This window comes from Microtus pennsylvanicus, chromosome X (assembly GCF_037038515.1).
Source record: "Microtus pennsylvanicus isolate mMicPen1 chromosome X, mMicPen1.hap1, whole genome shotgun sequence".
Classification (NCBI taxonomy): domain Eukaryota; kingdom Metazoa; phylum Chordata; class Mammalia; order Rodentia; family Cricetidae; genus Microtus; species Microtus pennsylvanicus.
This window is the reverse complement of record NC_134601.1, coordinates 19,037,802-19,056,259: the sequence shown is the minus strand read 5'-3', so window position 1 is coordinate 19,056,259 and position 18,458 is coordinate 19,037,802. Positions and strand designations below refer to the sequence as shown.

Genomic DNA, 18,458 nt, shown 5'->3' with positions numbered 1-18,458 from the left:
TACATCACGATTCATAGTACTGCCCCCAGAGGAGGGAGCTCTGAGCCGAGCGGCAGGGCTTAGCCCATCTGCAGCCAGGCAGGCACTAAGTCCAAACAGGGGCCTACCAAAGGGAAGGAGAGGCAGGGTAGGCGGCTACTTCACACCAACTGCAGCCTGAGGGATAGGAGGGTTCTGCCCTGTCCTCCCAGCCCCCAGGCAGCCCCTGCTCCTTGGCACAGGGGCAGCCAACGTCACAGGACATTGCCCTCCTCCATACTGAAGCTGCTCCAGCGACTGCCTGCCTTGGAGGCCTCAGGGGACATGGTAGAAAAGCAGGGGTCGGAGGCCAGGGGTAGCAGGGAGTCATCTAGGAGCATTAAGTCCAGATCCTTCTTGGACAGGTTGGGGAACGGGGAGCCATGCTCTGTCCCCAGGGGATCATGGTAGCCTGTGGGCCCCTCATCACCCCCACCCCCAAAGCTCAAACTGTGACTGAAGTCCAGGTGATGAAAAGGGGACTGTGGCTGGGGGCAGTGGGGCCTGCGGAAGGAGAGCAGGCATCGGCTCAGGGTCAGAGACCTCAGGCCCCAGCATGAGAGCCTCCCCTGGGCCGTCTTTACTGGGTAGTTTCTGCTTCACCACCTGTTGGGCCAGCTCAGCCATGCTCACGCCGGATGGCGTTGTAGTGGGGAGGCTGTGGACCCGCGCCTGCATCTCCAGCTCCTGGATGCGAAGCCAGAGCTGCTTGTTGGTCATCTCTAGGCGCCGAGAGTGGTTCTCCAGTTCTCGGGATTTCTGCAGATCTTTCTGCATCCTCTGGATGTAATCCATAGAGGCCTTGAGAATGATGCCCTTATTCCAGCTCACGTCCAGGTCATTGGCCTTGGGGATCAGCATTCCCAGCTTGTTGATGCGGTCATTGATGTTGAACCTGTGTCTCCTCTCAACTACAGATTAAGATTTCAGAGGGCATGGTTAGAAAGGTGGAACCCACCTAAGAGAAGTCTCCAACCTAGGTGGTAGGCACCCCATAGAAAATCTTAGTTTAGAATAAAAGGGACTCAAGCCTCAGTGTGGTGCTTTAATCCCAGCACTTGGGAGGCAGAGGCAGGTGGATCTCTGTGAGTTTGAGGCCAGCCTGGTCTACAAAATGAGTTCCAGGACAGCCAGGGTTACATAGAGAAACTCTGTGTCAAAAAAACAAAGAAGAAAAAATAAAAGAAAAAGGAAGGAGGGATAGAAGGAGGGAGAGAGAGAGAGAAAAGAAAGAAAGAAAGAAAGAAAGAAAAGAAAAGAAAGAAAGAGAGGAGCTGGAGAGATGGCTCAGTGGTTAAGAGCACTGACTCCTCTTCCAGAGGACCCAGGGTTCAATTCCCAGCACCCACATGGCAACTCACAACTGTCTGAAGATCCAGTTGCAGGGGATCACCTTCACACCAATGCACATAAAATAAAGTTAAATAAACCATTAAAAAAAGACACCAACAAGACCTTTAAAAAAAGAAGGAAAGAAGGAAGGAAGAGAGAGAGAAAGAAAGAAAGGGACCTGCAGGTTGGGATTGGCAGCTGAGGAGGGTCTGACCCTTCCTCTCTTAACCCCTTATCCTGAGCATTGCTTCTTAGTCAATAGAACCCATTTTTACGGAAAGGTCACCAGTACTTTACAAAAGACATGTACTTTGGCCGGGCGGTGGTGGCGCACGCCTTTAATCCCAGCACTCGGGAGGCAGAGGCAGGCGGATCTTTGTGAGTTCGAGACCAGCCTGGTCTACAAGAGCTAGTTCCAGGACAGGCTCCAAAGCCACAGAGAAACCCTGTCTTGAAAAACCAAAAAAAAAAAAAAAAAAGACATGTACTTTGCAATGCAGTTTCAATGTAGTCTGCCTTAAGCTTTATTGTGATAATTGTCACTAGGAAACTTTTTTCCAAAGTTGTACTATACTTAAATATGTAAAAAATTAACTTCTCAGGGTCAGACTCTCTGTGTAACAGCCCTGGCTATCCTGGAACTCAGTCTGTAGACTCAGTCTGTAGACCGCCTGTCTCTGCCCCCCAAATGCTGGGATTAAAGGCATGCACCACCAGACCCAGCTAGATTCTGGAAGTTTGAACCAACCCGAGCTAAATCATATTGAACAGGATTTCCTTCTTGCCTCATGCAGATAATTCCTCTGCCTGCCATAGCATTTATTGGGACCTCCACAATGGGGAAAGGCACATCCCATTTGGTTGGGTCACCCCTAGGCTGGTGGTCCTGGGTCCATTAACAAAGCAGGCTGAGCAAGCTATGATGTGAGCAACCCAGGAAGTAGCACTTCTGCTTCCAGGCGCTCTCAGATTTGAGTTCCTGCCTTGGCTTCCCTCAGTGAACTATAACTCTGAATAAATAAACCAAATAAACCCTTTCTTTCCCAAAATGCTTTTGGTCATGGTGTTTCATCACTGCAATAGTAACCCTAAGTAAGACAGAAATCAGTTTGTGGTGTGTTTTGTTTCCTTTTCATTTGCTTATTTTTGAGGATCTTGCTGTATAACTCTGGCTAGCCTGGTACTCAATATATAATCCTGGCATGCAATGTATAAAATATAGATGCCCTCAAATTTACAATTATGTACCTGCCTGAGCCCCCAAGCATCTAGGATTAGAGATGTGAGCTCTCATGCTTGGCTTAGAAAAGAGTATGTATCTAACTGTATTTTCTCTTTCATGTGGCCAGGATAGAGGCTTTCCTCAGAAATCTGGTGATCTTTGGCTATTTTCTCATGTTGGTCATGGAAGCACAGGCTTATAAACCTAGCTCCTCAAGAGGCTAAGCATAGCCTGGCAACTTAGTGAGAGAGCACCTGTCTCAAAATAAAATATTAAGAAAGGCATAGCAGTGAATGCCTTTAATCCGAGCACTCTGGAGGCAGGGGCAAGAGAATCTCTGGGAGTTTGGAACCAGTCTGGATAACCAGGGCAACACAGGGAAACTCTGTCTCAAAAACAAACAAACAAGCAAGCAAATAACTAAACACATACTAAAAATAGGGTGAGTGGGGGTAGTGCAGCAAGGGTCTCATGACCTGAGTTTGATCCCCAGAACCTAGGTAAAGGTAGAAGAAGAGAGCTGAGTCCGCAAAGTTGTCCGTGTGTGCTGCCTTGATCGTGCACATATAATAATAAGTAAAAATGTCTTAGAAGATGGCTAGGGATAGAGTTCAGTGGTAAAACATGTACCTAGAATGTGCTAGGCCTTGGGTTTACTACTGAGTACCAAATGAAAGAAAAAGAAAACCAAAAGGAATCCCTAAAGAACTTGCTGGGAAGAAGGGGCCTGCAGAGCTTGAGCTGCACCGCAGCAGGGCTGTTCCTTTGGAATTCTGGCACTCGGCTTCCCATCATTGTAACAAATACTTGATAGTGAATTTGGAAGAATGAAAGAGTCATCTAGGTCCACTGTTTCAGAGCTTTTGACCCTTCATTGATTGACCCATTGCTTTGTGACCTATGGTGGGAGTGCTGTAGGAAGTCTTACAGCCAGCAGGTAACCACTGGAAGAACAACACAGGAGCATGTAGTAGGACGAAACCACTGACCATACAGTTGGTTGCAAAAACCTCTTAGAAAGTAATTCTTAAAATTTAAAATGTATTTTGGTGGAGTGAGACTGCTTGGTTGTTCCCGGCTGCTCAGCCCAGAAATAATAACACAGAAACTGTATTAATTAAATCACTGCTTGGCCCATTAGCTCTAGCTTCTTATTGGCTAACTCTTACATCTTAATTTAACCCATTTCTATTAATCTGTGTATCTCCATGTAGCTATGGTTTACTGTCTAAAGTTCTGGCGTCCCTGACGGGGCTACATGGCTTCTCTTTGACTCCACCCTCCTTCTATCTTGCTATAGGCCAAGCCAGTTTCTTTACTCATTAATGGTAATCACAGTATACAAAAGGGACTCCCACATCAGTATTTATTATTTGTTCATTCATTTACTTATAGTCACGTGTATGAGTGTTTTGCCTGCATGTATATCTGTGTGCTATGTGTATGCAAAGCCCATGAAGACCAGAAGAAGGTTTCAGGTCCCTAGGACTGGAGTTACAGACGGTTGTGAGCCACCATGTGGGCACTTGAAATCAAACCCCAGTCCTCTGGAAGAACAGTTAGTGATCTTAACTCTGAGCCATCTCTCCAGCCCCTCTCTCCCTTTTGAGGGTGTGCTTTCAATGTATGGAACACTTCCCAGTGGGTCCAACCACTTCCCAGAATCCCATGTTGGAAACTAAGCTTCTAAGCTTTTAACACAGAGACCTTTGGGGACCAGTCTATAACAAGTTTCATCAGTGTTGTTTTCAGATCCCGTGCCTTGGGGTTAGTCCCAAGGAAGATCTTTAGGCTAATGCCTGAGGCGGGCTGGCTGCTTGCACTTAAGGAACTAAATGGACCAAAACTCAATAGAGCATCTGTTTAGCCCTTAGATTGTGCTTGAAGGATTGATCCAGACTCAGGAGTGGAAGGGAGCTGCAAAGAATGGAAAGGAACAGCATGAGGCTAAGGACAGAGGATAAACATTTGAGATGGACAGGTTAAAGCAACTGAGGCAGAAAGAGGAGGACGCTCATATGAAGTTAACATAGTTTGGGAGTGCTGAGCATGGTGGGGCAAATCTGTAATTCCCAAACTTGTGAGGCTGAGTCAGAAGGATGATGAGTTCAAGGCTAGCTTGGGCTACATGAGACCCGTCCTCAAAACAAAACAACAGCAAACAAGAGATAAAAGAAAACAAAGGAAAGACTGTGCCAGACAGACAGACACAGTGAGGGGGAGCTGGGCACAGACAGGAGGCAGAGGCAGGCAAAGCCTGTGAATTTGAGGCCAACCTGGTATACATAATGAGTTCCAAGCTAGCCAGGGCTATGTAGTGAGACCTTGTATCAAAAAAAAAAAAGCCAAAGAAAAGAGCTAGAGAGATTGCTCAGGGCTTAAGAGCATTAGTTGCTCTTGCAGAGGACCTAGGTTCAATTCCCAGCACCTACAACCATCCTTAACTCCAGTTCTAGGGTATCTGATGTCCTTTTGTGACTTCTTCAGGAACAGCACACACATGGAGCAGAGATATACTTGCAGGCAAAACACCCAGACAAGTACATCAAAGGCATGCACCACCACTGCTCAACTTGACGTATTCTTATGAATGCCCAGCCTTAGCTTGCTTTGTTTCCAGTCAGATTTTCTAACTTAAATTATCCCATTTTTCTTTAACTACATTTTGCCTCTAGGCTTTTTACCTTTATTCTATTTATTTTTCTCTTTTCTTTTCTTTTCTCTTTCTTCCTTCCTCTTTCTTTCTTTCTTTCCTTTCTCCATGGCTGACTGGGTGGCTGGCCCCTGGTGTCTTCTCTCCTTCTCCTTTTCTCAGTCCTCCCTCCCTTCCCTAGGTTTCTCCTATTTATTCTCTCTGCCTGGCAGCCCCACCTATTTCTCCTGCCTAGCTATTGACCATTCAGCTTTTTATTAGATCAATCAGGTGTTTTAGGCAGGAAAAGTAACACAGCCTCAGAGTTAAACAAATGCAACATAAAAGAATGCAACACATCTTTGCATCATTAAACAAATGCTACACAACAATCCCTGTCCCTGGAGGGACAGGATTGTGTTCAGGATTATGGCTTCAGGCTTCACTTGAAATTCCAAGGAAAGGCTGGATTTGTTTAGTGTAGGCCAGGGTCTAGAGAAGAGCTTTGTGCAGAAGTTTGCAATAGTCAAAGCAGTAGTATTTGAGATCAAGGGCAGGGAAACCTAGCACAGTATAAAGGCAGGACAGATATTATGTGAAAGGCAATACCCAGGGACAGCTCTGAAGAGAGAGAGGTCAGGGCCTTTCATCTCTGAGGTACAAAGGGAGATTCTAGGCTAGCAGAGGGGTTGACCAGCACTTCGTGATCCTCCTAGATTTCTGACTATTAGAAATTAGAAACCTAGAAAGGGGCTGGCAAGATGGCTCAGTGGTTAAGAGCACTGCCTGCTTGTCTAAAGGCCCTGAGTTCAATTCCCAGCAACCACATGGTGGCTCACAACCATCTGTAATGAGATCTGCTGCCTTCCTCACACATCTATACAAAATAAGTCTCTAAAGACCCATACTATGTATGTACACATTCATGAATGCATACATGTACACATTAATGCATGCATCTGCACACACACACACACCTCTTTCTTTCTTTGGTTTCTTTTGTCTTTTGAAAGAGAAAAGTATCCAGTTGGTCTTGAATTTAATACGTAGCCAAGGTTCATTCTACAAATTCTAATCCTCTTGCCTTCACAGCCTGAGTGGTAGGGTTCTAGGCATGCCGCCCAAAGTACCCGGACTTTAACCTAGGGCCTTGTGTGGAATAGGCAAGTCCTCTTCTAAGGAGAGCACATCACCACTTCTCACATCACACTTCCTTTGTTTTTCCAGACAGGTTCTCCTCGTGCAGCCTAGGCTGGCCTCAAATTAGCGATTTACCTATCCCAGCTGGTATTGCAGGCACATGCTGCCACACTTGAGGTGCCACCCTGTGAGAGGAGTATCAGGGGATTTGTAGACCTACATTATAACCCGCAGAGCTGACATATTTAACTTTACGCTTTGTTAAGAATGCATGTTACAGACTGGAGAGATGGCTCAGCAGTTAAGGGCACTGGCTGCGCTTCCAGAGGACCCAGGTTCAACCCCCAGTACCCACATGGCACCTCACAACTGTCCGTACTCCAAGACCCTGACACCCTCATACAGACATACATGCAGACAAAATAAAATTTTAAAAAAATCAAAAAACAATGCATGTTTGTAACAAGTTTTTCTCTGTTCCTCCAGCCAGCTCCCAAATAATGACACAAAGAGTTATTGTTATTAATTTGAAATCTCAGTCTTAGCTTAGGCTTTATAGCATTTATAAATTAAATTAACCCACTATATTTTTTATTAATCTATGTTCTACCACATGGCTTTTACTTCTCTCCCATTCTGTTTGTCTAACTTCTTCTGCGTCTCCTGGCATCTCTCACACCTAGATTTATCTCCTACTTCCTGTCTCTATCTGCCTGGAAGTCCCACCCATATCTCCTGTCTGGTTGTTGGCTGGTCAGCTCTTTATTAAACCAATCACAGTAATATATCTTCACACAGTGTACAAATAGCCCATAATATATGTTACAAGCTGGGTGTTGGTGGCAACATCTCTAATGTTAACTAGCAGTTGGCAGACAGATATCTGTGAGTTCAAGGTCAGCACATAACTAAAAATAATAAAATAACTGGGTGTTGGTGGTGCACACTGTTTTGGAATATTCCTTTACACTGTGTGAAGATTTGTCACTGTGATTGATTTAATAAAAATCTAAATGGCCAATAGCTAGGCAGGAGGTAATAGCAGGAAGTTCTGGACAGAGAGAGCTCTGGAAAGAAGAAAGGCAGAGTTACAAACCAGATGCAGAGGGTACAACATGCAAGAGGAGAGGCAGAAACCATAAGTTACATGACAACACATACATGCATAGAAATGGATTAATTTAAGTTATAAGACCTAATGGGACAAGCCTAAGCTATAGCCTGTGCTTTCATAATTAATAATAAGTTTCAATGTTATTTTTGTGAGCTGGCAGCCCAAAGAAAAATCTGTTTATAACACACCTATAATTTCAGCACTTGAGAGGCAGAGGCAGGCAGATCTCTATGACTTTGAGGTCAGCCTGGTCTATGAAGTGAGTTCCAGGACAGCCAAGACTATACAGAGAAACTCTGTCTCAAAAAAACCCAAAATAATAATAATAAATAAGATAATAATAATAATAATAATAATAAATTTTAAGAAAAATCCAATTTGCCTGGTGTGGTGGCACTCACCTTTAATCCCAGCACTCAGGAGGCAGAGGCAACCAGATCCCTGTGAGTTCAAGGCCAACCTGGTCTACAAGGCAAGCTCCAAGACAGCCAGAGCTGTTACACAGAGAAACTGTATCTTGAAAAACCATAAACAAACAAACAAATAATAAGAGTGCATGGCAGTAACTTCAATAACTACTAAAAAATTCATACAGTGCTTAAAAGCAAGGAGATAAGAAATTTAATCCAAGATGACCAAGAGGGTGTACTTGGGTCTGTTCTCTGTCTTCATTCTTGCCTCTTTACTTATTTATTTAAAGATTTTATTTAAAATTTAATTACCTCTGTGTGTGTACACGTGTGTGTGCACGCATGTGTGTGTGTGATATCAGTGCAGATGTCAGCAGAGACCAGAAGAAATTATCTGATCTCCTAGAGCTGATGTTCCACACAGTTGTGAGCCGCCTGATATGGATGCCGGAAACTGAACTCAGGTTCTCATGTAGGCCAGGCTGGCACCAATTGTTTTTATATACCTTGAATTCCTGAGTGTTGGATTAAAGGTTAAATTAAAACAAAAAACTCAGAAAACAAACAAATAAAAATCACCCCCCCTTCAAAAAAAAGCCAGTTGTGGTGGCACATGGCTTTAAACCCAGCACTCGGGAGGTAGAGGTAGACAGGTATCTGTGAGTTTGAGGACAACTAAGACTGTTACACATAGGAACCCTGTCTCAAAAAAACAAAACAAAACAGAATCAAAACACAAAAGAAAAATCAAATAGTCAAAAACCTTCCTGAAAGTATATACCTCAAAAGAGTCAAATTTTTTGTAAGTTGTATTTCAACTGATTTTTGAGGGGATTTTTCCTTTCTGTTTTATGGAAGAACTGAGAAAAAAACTGAGGGCCTCATGCATGTTAAGCAATCACTCTCCCACTGAGTCACAGCCCTATCCCTAAAGTTGATTTTTATTTCATTTTACTTTTGTTTTTTGAAGCAGGTTCTTGCAATACATCCCAGGCTGTCTTCGAACTCACTAAATAGCCCAATTTGGTGTCAAACATAAGGCCCTCCTGTTTCACCTCCCTGATTAATTTTTTTTAGACAGGCTCTCACTATATAGCCTTGACCCATTAGGAACTTGCTTTGTAAACCATGCTGTCCTGCCTGCCTCTGCCTCCCAAGTGCTGATTTTTAAATGACAAAGATTTCTTTGGGAGATGAAATAAAACCGGTGTCTAACTTTGTCTACAGCATTGGGTGTGGTGAACCACCACCTGTAGTCCCAGCAGGCGGAGGCAGGGGGATGTAGGTTTAAAATGAACCCGGGCTATAGAGTGAGTTCCAGGACAGCATCAACCCTAAATTAGGTCGAGCTCAGGCTTGGGTGCAAACTGGGAGTAGGGCAGTAGAGGAAGCAGCTGAAGAGGAGAGGCCAATTTTGTGGCCTATCGCCCTTACATCGGTGCAGTTAGGAAGCTGTTCTCAGCTCAGTGCCTCATGGAAAATACCCTTCTCTGCCCAGCCCAAAAGGCCTCTGGCTTCATGACCCAGGCAGGTGCAGCAGTCTCTTCTGCTGTTTCCTGAAGTCTTGAACTAGTGGTGCTTCTTGAGTACTTTTTGAGCTTCATTCTGAATCCTTCTGCACCAAGTGGTAGAAGGGTCGGCACCCTCTGAGCTCTCTGCTCAGGCCTCCGTCTTCACTCAAATGCCTCTTCCTTAAGACTCCTTTGAACTCGGCATCCAGACCTTCACAGAGGGCTGGTGGGGCGCCCCCAAGTTTTTTTTTCTTTCATGAGAAAAGAAGGTGGCGGGAGGTGGTCCTATGGGGGAGGGAGACCAGGCCAAGTGCCCAAAGTGATTTCATGGGAACAGGGCACTGCACCACTAGGGGAGTGTTAGCAGGCTGAGCAGAGGGCCTATGGAATGCTTCACTGAGTAACAGGCATGCCCATAAAAATACCGTAGCTACCAGGGCTGCAATCTGCCATCTGGGCCCTAGGCCTTCCTTGCCCCCAGGCTTCAGCTAGCTGGACTTAGTTTGGAATTCCAGCCCCCTCCACTTTGCCTCGCTTGGGAGGTCACAGCCATGAGCTTGGGAGGGGGCGCCACTGGGAAGAGCTCCATCTTTCCAGAAGCTGTTTTCCTCAAAGAACTATAAGTGGAAGTAGAGAGGGCAGGAAAGGTCACGAAGAGGCCAATCCTGAGGACAAAGAAATTAGGCACTAAGCATGCTGGAAGTGGGAGTAGGGGGTTGCAGATCTAAGAACGCCCTCTCTGCGACCTTTTTCTTCTGGGCTACGCTGGGGCCCGACGTTTGGTAGGTAGGGACTGTGGCTGTGCGGGAACATGCCCCGCCACATCTCCTTCACAGGCTGGGGACTCAGGTTCACGCGCACATCCTTGAAAGATCCTGGCCTCGAGTCCTGGATGAGCAGGGGTTTGAAGAACTACCCGAGGTTATGGGTTTCTGCACTGCACTAAGGGCGTGGAGACGTTCAAACGCCTGACCAGGGCGCGGCACGCACCTAATTGTGTACGAGTCCCCATCACTGGCCAGTGTCCTCCATGGCTAAGTGGAGGCGGGGCAATCTGGTTCACAGCCTGGATCCTCTCCCCACTGCCCAGCCCAGGGATCCCAAGAATATTCCTGCCAACGATTCCCAGTCCAAGGCTCCAGGGCGGCGGGGATCCCCGATGGTGAGGTTGGGGTCACTCTGGTCTCTGGGGTTCAGGATTACGGAGCTCCTGGATAAAGATCCTGAGGGGGTCCCAATCACGCGCGGGGCTCTGCGGCTGGGTTCCGATGAAACAAGGAGCGAGGGTGTGGCGAGGCGGGGCCTGCTGGCCTGCTGCGGGGGAGGTGATCTCACTCCCCCTCCTTTCTAACCCCCCCCACGCTCTCCTCTTCCCCTCCCCTCCCTTCCACGCACGCCGCCCCGCCCGCCGCTGCCTCCGCAGCAGCAGCAGCAGCAGCATCCGCGTCGGCAGCGGAATCACGGAGGCGCTGGGTGTCGAGTCCGAGGCCGGCGTGCGTAGGGGCTAGGCTGGCAACCCGAGCGGCGCAGGTAAGGCGGGCTGGTTTGTCCCCTTGGCCGCAGCAGCGACCATTCTACGTTCCAGATATAACCCTGCCTCTGGCAGAGGTACAAGCGGGTTTTGTACTGGCCTAGGTAGAGAGCAGGGAGGCTGGAGCCCCACCCATACTAGGCACCGGGCTCTGGGCACTGCAGTCTGGAGTGGGATAGGGCAAAGTGGCTAGGTGCCAGAGCCCGACAGGTGAGGAGTAACTGGGCGGCACCTCAAAAGCAGGCTTAGGGAGGGGCACAAGGGTGGTCAGACAGGTTCTGTATGGGCAGGTGGGGCTGAAGTTGGCATATCCCTATGGGTGTGTGCGTGTGTGAGGAAAGCAATGTGAACCCAGCAAAATGTCCCTCTAACCTAGTCGACCGTCGTGGGGTGTGGCTCTGGGCGTGGCTGCTCCTCATACCCCCCCCCCCATTTAAGGTCCTGTTTGCTGGAATAACCCAGTGTCTAGCAGGGTATGAGAGACACTGAGCAAAGCTCCTGGCAGTGGGGGAAAGAGAGGGAAGAGGAGGGCTGGGCGCTGCCTGCTCCTCTGCCCCAAGGTGGGGAGGGGGCTTTGTTCTTCACCTCCTCCTTTCCAAATTCCTGTTGGGAATCCCCTCAAATGATATGCAAAGCCAGTCTCCTCTCAGGTACAGCAGGGAACCTCTTCCCTTAGGTTCTTTGGCCAATACAGGCTAGGAGAGGAGAGATGTGCCTCTGGGTACATATGGGTGTTGACCATGGGTCCATCAGGTAGGAATAGGGAAAAAGGGCCTCATTGGCTCAGGACCAGGGACTTCTAGAAGCAAGGTACCTGGGACCCTTTTCTGTAGAGACTGCAGCAATTTTGGCCATTGCCATATCTTACAGTCTCTGTTTAATTATCGGAGGGGAGAGCTTTCCATACCCTATTTATTCCCTTCTGCCTGGTTCAGAGTTTCATTGATTTACAAGTATTGTAAAGAACAGCAGGTATAACCCACTGTCCCTGACCTACTATGTAGAACCTCTACCCATCACTGCCTGTCTCAAGGAGGCAGGACCACTATCTGTCTTGGGGCCTGACTCAAGATGACTTGATCCAGTAGTAGGGTTTGCTGGCAGCCCAATGTTATCTCTGCTGACTCACATGGCCCTTATGGTGAATAAGATCCAACAGGCTTTCTTCCCTAATTTACAGTCTTTTAGTAGGGTGGCTAGGGTGGGGCCTGCCCAGGGCCTCTCACCTCTGATGGGCTCCTTGCTGCCAGGTGGTGGGAGTTGCAAAACCTAGCCTGTCATCTGGCTCAACACTGTATACATGCTTGCTGTCAGGCACCAAGCCTTCAGTCACTCTCAAGTGTCTGTGGCCACATGGTGAGTTGGTGCTAGGGCTGCAACTGGGAACTCCCCACTTTTCTGCTTCCTTGTCCTATCCCAATACCTCCCGTTCTCTATTTGTTTGTCTATACAATCCCCAAACCAATACATCTTGTTACAGTACATTTTAAATACAAATGAAAAACGTATTGAAATACATTTGAAATAGACACAGGAGAACAAAAGAAATTAGGAATTGCTGGTGATCTGATTACTAGGGAGAGGGAAACACGTTCAGTATTCAACACAGCACAGCCTTCCTGGATTGCTACCACGTACTCCCAAGAGGCTCCCCCCCCCCAGTGCCCAGCCCCTAGTCTTCTGCAGAACACCATGGCACAAGGTAGCCAAGCATGGGGTTTATTCACAGAATGACTGCCTAGGAACTTAGCGACAAAGGGCAGGTAGCCATTTGCTAGACAGGTTCACACTGCTGAGTGTCTGCTTGAACTAGACTGCACATGAAAGTAACCAGTCACCAATACCATCCTTGTCCCTATGAAATATAAATTTACTTTTTTTCTTTTTGTTCCACGATAATTTGAAGGGGAAATGGAAGACAATGTGAAGTAAGGCCAGCAGACAAGGGAGCCCTGCTATGCTCTCCATTTGGCCTCCCCCAAGTCTGTACTCTTTCTGTTGCTGAGGAATAGGCACTTTCCATGGGAAGCACTTGGCCGTGATCGGCTAGGAAGAGTGAAGGGGACAGATGAGTGTGCTATATTGACTGTTACCCAGATCAATTACTTGAGGCCCTTACCTATTTTGAGCTTCAGCCCCCATCGCTTCCATTCTTTCCAATTTTTATTTGCATTTTGGGGTTTTTTGTTTGGTTTGGTTTGGTTTTTTGAGAGAGGGTTTCTCTGTGTAGCCCTGGCTGTCCTGGAACTCTCTGTAGCCCAGGCTGGCTTCGAACTCAGAGATCCGCCTGCCTCTGCCTCTCAATTTCTTTCTTTCTTTCTTTTTTTTTTGAGACAAGGTTTCACTCTGTAACTCTGACTGATCTAGTACTCAATATGTAGCTAAGGCTGATCTCAAGCTCACAGTAATGCTCCTGCCTCAGCCTTCTTGTGCCGTGACACCAAACTTGATCTTCAGCAGTGGTGGGTCACTGATATATTCAAGGTCTCTTTCAAAGCAAATAGTCCCTAGTACCACCCAAAATTGCAACAACTAGGTGCTCCTCAGGTCTGAGAGGGTGACATGACCTTTCAGAATGACCTAGCCCAATGATCCTATCACTGCCAGTAGCTCCAAGACCACGTGTGTTCAGGTTATAGAGTAGAACTGAGGCCCCATGCAGAGATCTGCCAGGCCTCCCTTTGTGGACAAGGTGTGAGGGAGTACCCTGTAGTTCAGGCACTGGGAATGGAACTGAATTCCAGGACTAGTGTCCCAACCGGAAGCATCTTTGCCCTGTCACCTGCTCCCATAATGGGGAAGGCAGGGCTTGGGTCCCTGTATGGGGCCAACTAGAATGGACCCTCAGTGGCCCCACCCATTAGACCCTATAACCTTTCCGTTGCCATTTGTTCTAATCTGGTCATCTCTTCTGCTCTCCCAAGCTCCTTGCTGCCACCCTGTCATCCTCTCATTAGATTCTTTCTCATTTGCCAATGGGGGGGGGGGATGCAGCCCTATCCTTCCCTCCTCTCCTCTGTTTTCCTCCCTGCCTTTGCCTGCCCATTTCCCTTTCCAGTTGGTTCTCCTTGCTCTATCCGATTGCCATTTTGTTGATCTGGTATTTCTTTGCTTCACTCCCTACTTCCCCTAAAGTGTTGTTCTCTCTCAGGAGCTCCTGATGACTGTGAGCTTGGCACTGAGTTGCTAGACCCAGTAATAGGGGTGACCCTTAGTGTACCTTAATTGTCTTCGTGCCCATAAATTGGGCTAGACACCCCCATATGACCTTGTCTGACCTGGAGGGTAGAGAGAAGCATCTGATTACCATCCTGCCTGCTTCCCTAGTATCAACAGGGTCTTTGTGGCTTCCTAAAGGCTGTGGTTGAAGGGAGAGGGAGGAGTCAGAGGAGGGCGGGGAGTTCTTTCGCCAGGGGAAGGATCTGCTCTGCTGGCCTTTCTGGAAGCTTTTCTTTGTCCACTATCCCCCACCCAAGACCCCAGAAGCTTGCCTCAGCTTTTCCAGATTGAAAAGCTGCAAGGCCATTTGGTCTGCATTCAGCAGTTTGTGCTAGTCCCTGGCTCCTAAACCCAGCAGGGGCAGCTGCATAAGCCAGGGATTGGGTGGGGCAGGAAGGTAACAGAATATGCACTTGTGCATAAGGAACTTTGGAGCCTGTCAGTCTCAGTTTTGGTCTGAAAATGAGGCTTGAAGGATGAGGGCTGTCTCTTTAGGAGTGCCCTCATTCCTCAGAAATCCAGTCTAAAGCATACAGTGCCAGGCAAAAACGGGATGGGGGAAAGGTAGCCCTAGTCTGGAGGTTTGCATGGAGGAGTTCGGTTGCTGGGAAGCTTTGGGCCTGTATGTACATGTTCTAGTCTTTTTATTTGCGTATGTGAGGCTCATGTATCTGGCCACATGTGTGTATTTGTATAACTTCCATTAGTCTTGTTTGCCTGCATGGGACTCCTATTTGGCTGTCTGTGAACATTTGTATATTTCTATGCATGTTCTTGAGAGACAGTGTGCACACATACACATTCTCTTGTGTCCCTAACAAGATCTACATTGGGAGAGTGGGATGGGGTGGTGGCTGGCAGATGCAGCACTGGTTCTTGTTGGGGGCAAAGCCTTTGATCCGGCCAGGCTTTGGTCTCAGTAGAAGGGGCTATTCCCTTGGGCCCCTCCCCAGATGGCTTCGTTCATGCCTGAGGAATGCTCAGGCCACAGGGAGGACAGAAGCACCATTGTCCACTCCTAGGCTTCCTGTGCCTCTTCTTCCCTTTAACCCTTTGGGAATAGAAGCCCCAAGGGTCTGCTGGGGCCTGGCAGTGTCTGAGACATTTCCAGGAGTCATTCTGGAACCGGAGACAAGTAGCTGCTGCTCCATTCACCACATTTTACTCAGATGGATTGCCTACTTGTTTGGTGGCCCCTCAACCAAGCAGTGGATCCATATAGTCTCTGACCTGGCCCCTGAAGCCCCTCAGTGAGTCTCATCCTATCTGACCCATGAAACCCAGGGCCAGGAGAACCCTGATACCCCCTGCTACTTCATAGCTCTGCCTCCAGCACTTCAGAAGGCTGGATTTTGGTCTCTATCACCCATACAGAAACAGAGCCATTGCTGTTCCTGAGCTCTAGCTGGAGAGAGAGACCTTTTGTGAGCCTTTGGTTGCAAGGCAGGTAACAGCAAGCTGAAATTCCAGCTATTAGAAAGAGGACAAGGAAATCCATGGGACTTCAGGCTAAGAGGAAGCCAAGTGGAGGGGCAGATAGGTTGTTTGGGGGTTAGGCCTGCTCCCTGAAGGCATGCTGTTGCTTACATGGCACTTCCTCATCTCCTACATTTGCCTAGCAAATAGGCTCTTCCCTGTGAGACAGAATGGCTTGGAGGCCATACTTGACCAGGCCTCTCTCTGGTTCTTGAGGATTCAGACAGGAACAAATTAGGATGATAGAGGAGCTTTTGACAGCTTCAGGAGCCTCTACACTGTTTCAAACTCCACCCTTTCTGAGTACCTATGGCAACTCTGCACACAGTTCATCTTTGGGTCTCAGTTTTGTCGCATGTCAAATGGAGCTAATGAAATGAATCTGTGGGAAAGTGCTTAGAAGAGTCCCTGGTAGGTGGTAAGTGTTATGAGTTTACTTAAGAAAATGGAGCTGATATACATCATGGTTGAGGGAGTGTAGGGTGGGACCAGCCAATGATGAGGATCATCTCTCCCTTCCTCACAAAGGGTTAACCTCCATCTGCTCCCTTCCCATCATTTAAGGAAAATGGTCCTTAACAGGTGAGCCTTAGTTGCCTTGGAGACGGGCGCCTCAGGTAGAATGAGGGGGCTGGGATAAGAAAGACTGGCTGGATGGGTTATACTCTTTCCAGTCCCCCTTAGGGAAGATGTAGGACGGAGTCTAAGACTTTTGGGCTTCCAGGTACCCATGCAGGCTCCCTCAAGTCTTTATGTATTCTGATTATCTAAATAACCCAGAAGGTTACAAGAAGACTTCCCCCACTTTTGCTGTCAGACTCCATCACCATAGAAACCCACAGCCAAAGCCTACAGAGTGGGGGTGCTTAAAGTGGCATAGTGCATAGGGTTTAGGTGACACCTATACCTTCATGTCCATATTGATGAGTTACCAAAACTCTCCTACTTCCTCCCAGGCCTGAGGGACAGACTTGCCACCCATTCTGACTCTGACATAGTACTGAAAACACTGAGTCCCCAGGATGGCTCCCATTCTGGCCTGATCCCATTTCTCTAGAAACAGAGTAAGAGGCTTAGATGTTATTTGCTCCACCTTTGAAAGACCCTTTTGTTTCTTCTCCTTTGGGAAAGACTGGCAATGGCAGTCCAAGAGTGGTTAGGCGTGTGCTTAAAGTGCATTTGCATAGCATCCTTGGAGAGTGTGTGTGTGTGTGTGTGTGTGTGTGTGTGTGTGTGTGTGGCTGAGTGTGTGTGTGGGTGTATGCTCAGGATTCAGTCAGGTTATATGACCTCACAGGCCTCCCCCTGTCAACTGGCTTGGCCAACCATGCAGTGGTGTAGACAAGTGGGCTCCCCACAGGACTCAGGGCACAGAGCAGCTAAGGTAAGGGCAGAGGTGAGGCTTCTCGGGAGCTGTTTCTGAGCCCTGCCTTGTGCGCCTGTGATCTTGATCTTCACCTCCTGGACTTGTCCCTCCCAATGATTGCTGCACCCTTTCTCCTCCTTGCTCATATGAGATTTGCTTCAAGGTAGTTAGAATGATGGGTGCATACTCACCTTTGTCTTACACTCCACAACACGGTGAGAGGTGTACATGGTGATAGATATACAGGATTGGTATACACACACACACACACACACACACACACACACACACACTGTTGTGCCTATGATTTTTGTGCGCACCTTCCCCAACCAGGCAGCTGCCTATTCTGCACTGGCATGTGCTCAGCAGCAATCTTAGAAGGATCCACTGAGCTCTTGGGGGCTTCTCTCCCTCATAGCCCTTCTCCACCTGTTCTCTGGCACATGTGCATTAGCCAACAGGGAATCATTTATCTTGTCTTATGACTGTCCTGCCCCAGTGCCACAAGTGGGCAGGGGCTTTCCACTGTCACTGTGGTGCTTTGCTGTCTCTCTGGCCTCAGTACTCAGTATCTCTATTCTCTCAGGCCTGCTCCCACACTCAGCTTGACCTCCAAGCACAGAAGTCCCCCGCTCCACTGACCCAGACTCATTGTCCCTCCTTCCCTGCCCCTTGCCTGGCACCATCTTCCCTCAGAGACTGGGACCACTGCAGAAGGAGGCAGCTGTGGCCTGCACACAGGTGTACGCACCTATCCCTCTTGTCTCTCTGCCATTTCTCAGCAGTTATTTTTGCACCTGTCTGTCACCCTTTGTATTCCTTTTACCTCTTTTTTTTCCCTGTCCCCAGTGCCCAGGTCTCTGTTTCCATATTTCTCCAGCTTGTTTATCTCTTGGCTATCTAGTCTTCTAACAGCTGTCTTTGTCATCTGTTACCATCCCCCTAACCCTGCTTCTCAGACTCTCCTGCTCCCTCCTGCCTCTTTCTCACTTTGTCTGTCACCCTTGGCAGGCTGGGCCTTGGCTCCATCTGTGGAATACTTACCATCCCCTTTGCCCTCCATCGTGTTGATGGGGGGGTCAGGGCCTGCTGAGCTAACAACCTTAGCTCTCTCTATAATTGCCTGAGGAATGATGAGAGATCAGAGACACAGCAGCAGTAGGAAGGGAGACAGGAGAGCCCCTTCCCATCTGTCAAAGGCTTCTTAGTGTTCTGGCTCCTTTCTGCCTGTCTCTGAGTACCCAGCGTAGTGGCAAGAGAGATGACAAATACTAAAAGACATAAAAGTAAATTGAATGTGTGGGTATTAGGATGAATCTAGGATGGGGCACATGCAAGGGCAACTCCATATTCCCAGCCCCTGCTCCTCACTTTGCATGTATACCAAACCCCACTCTGGGATTGAAGATTTGGAAGAAAAATGAGGAAGTAGCTTGATAGAAATCACCAGTTCAATACACAGAGCATCAAAGCATCCTCCTAGACAG

General features: G+C 47.9%; 2 protein-coding genes across 3 annotated transcripts in view; one reads left to right on the top strand and one right to left on the bottom strand.

Moving 5' to 3' along the window:
* Window positions 1-233: 233 nt before the first annotated feature.
* On the bottom strand, window positions 234-17,201 carry LOC142840258 (transcription factor EB-like). Its single transcript, XM_075956863.1, is given in 6 exon segments — window positions 234-510; window positions 512-929; window positions 10,126-10,267; window positions 10,741-10,953; window positions 11,056-11,154; window positions 17,163-17,201. Coding segments are annotated over 6 exon segments (1,188 nt in total).
* The window catches only part of L1cam (L1 cell adhesion molecule), a 25,102-nt gene continuing 17,426 nt past the window's right edge, over window positions 10,783-18,458 (top strand). For both annotated transcript variants that reach the window (XM_075957331.1, XM_075957330.1), the window contains exon 1: window positions 10,783-10,909. The gene's annotated coding sequence lies outside the window, so the exon portion shown is untranslated. The remainder of the gene's footprint in view (window positions 10,910-18,458) is intronic.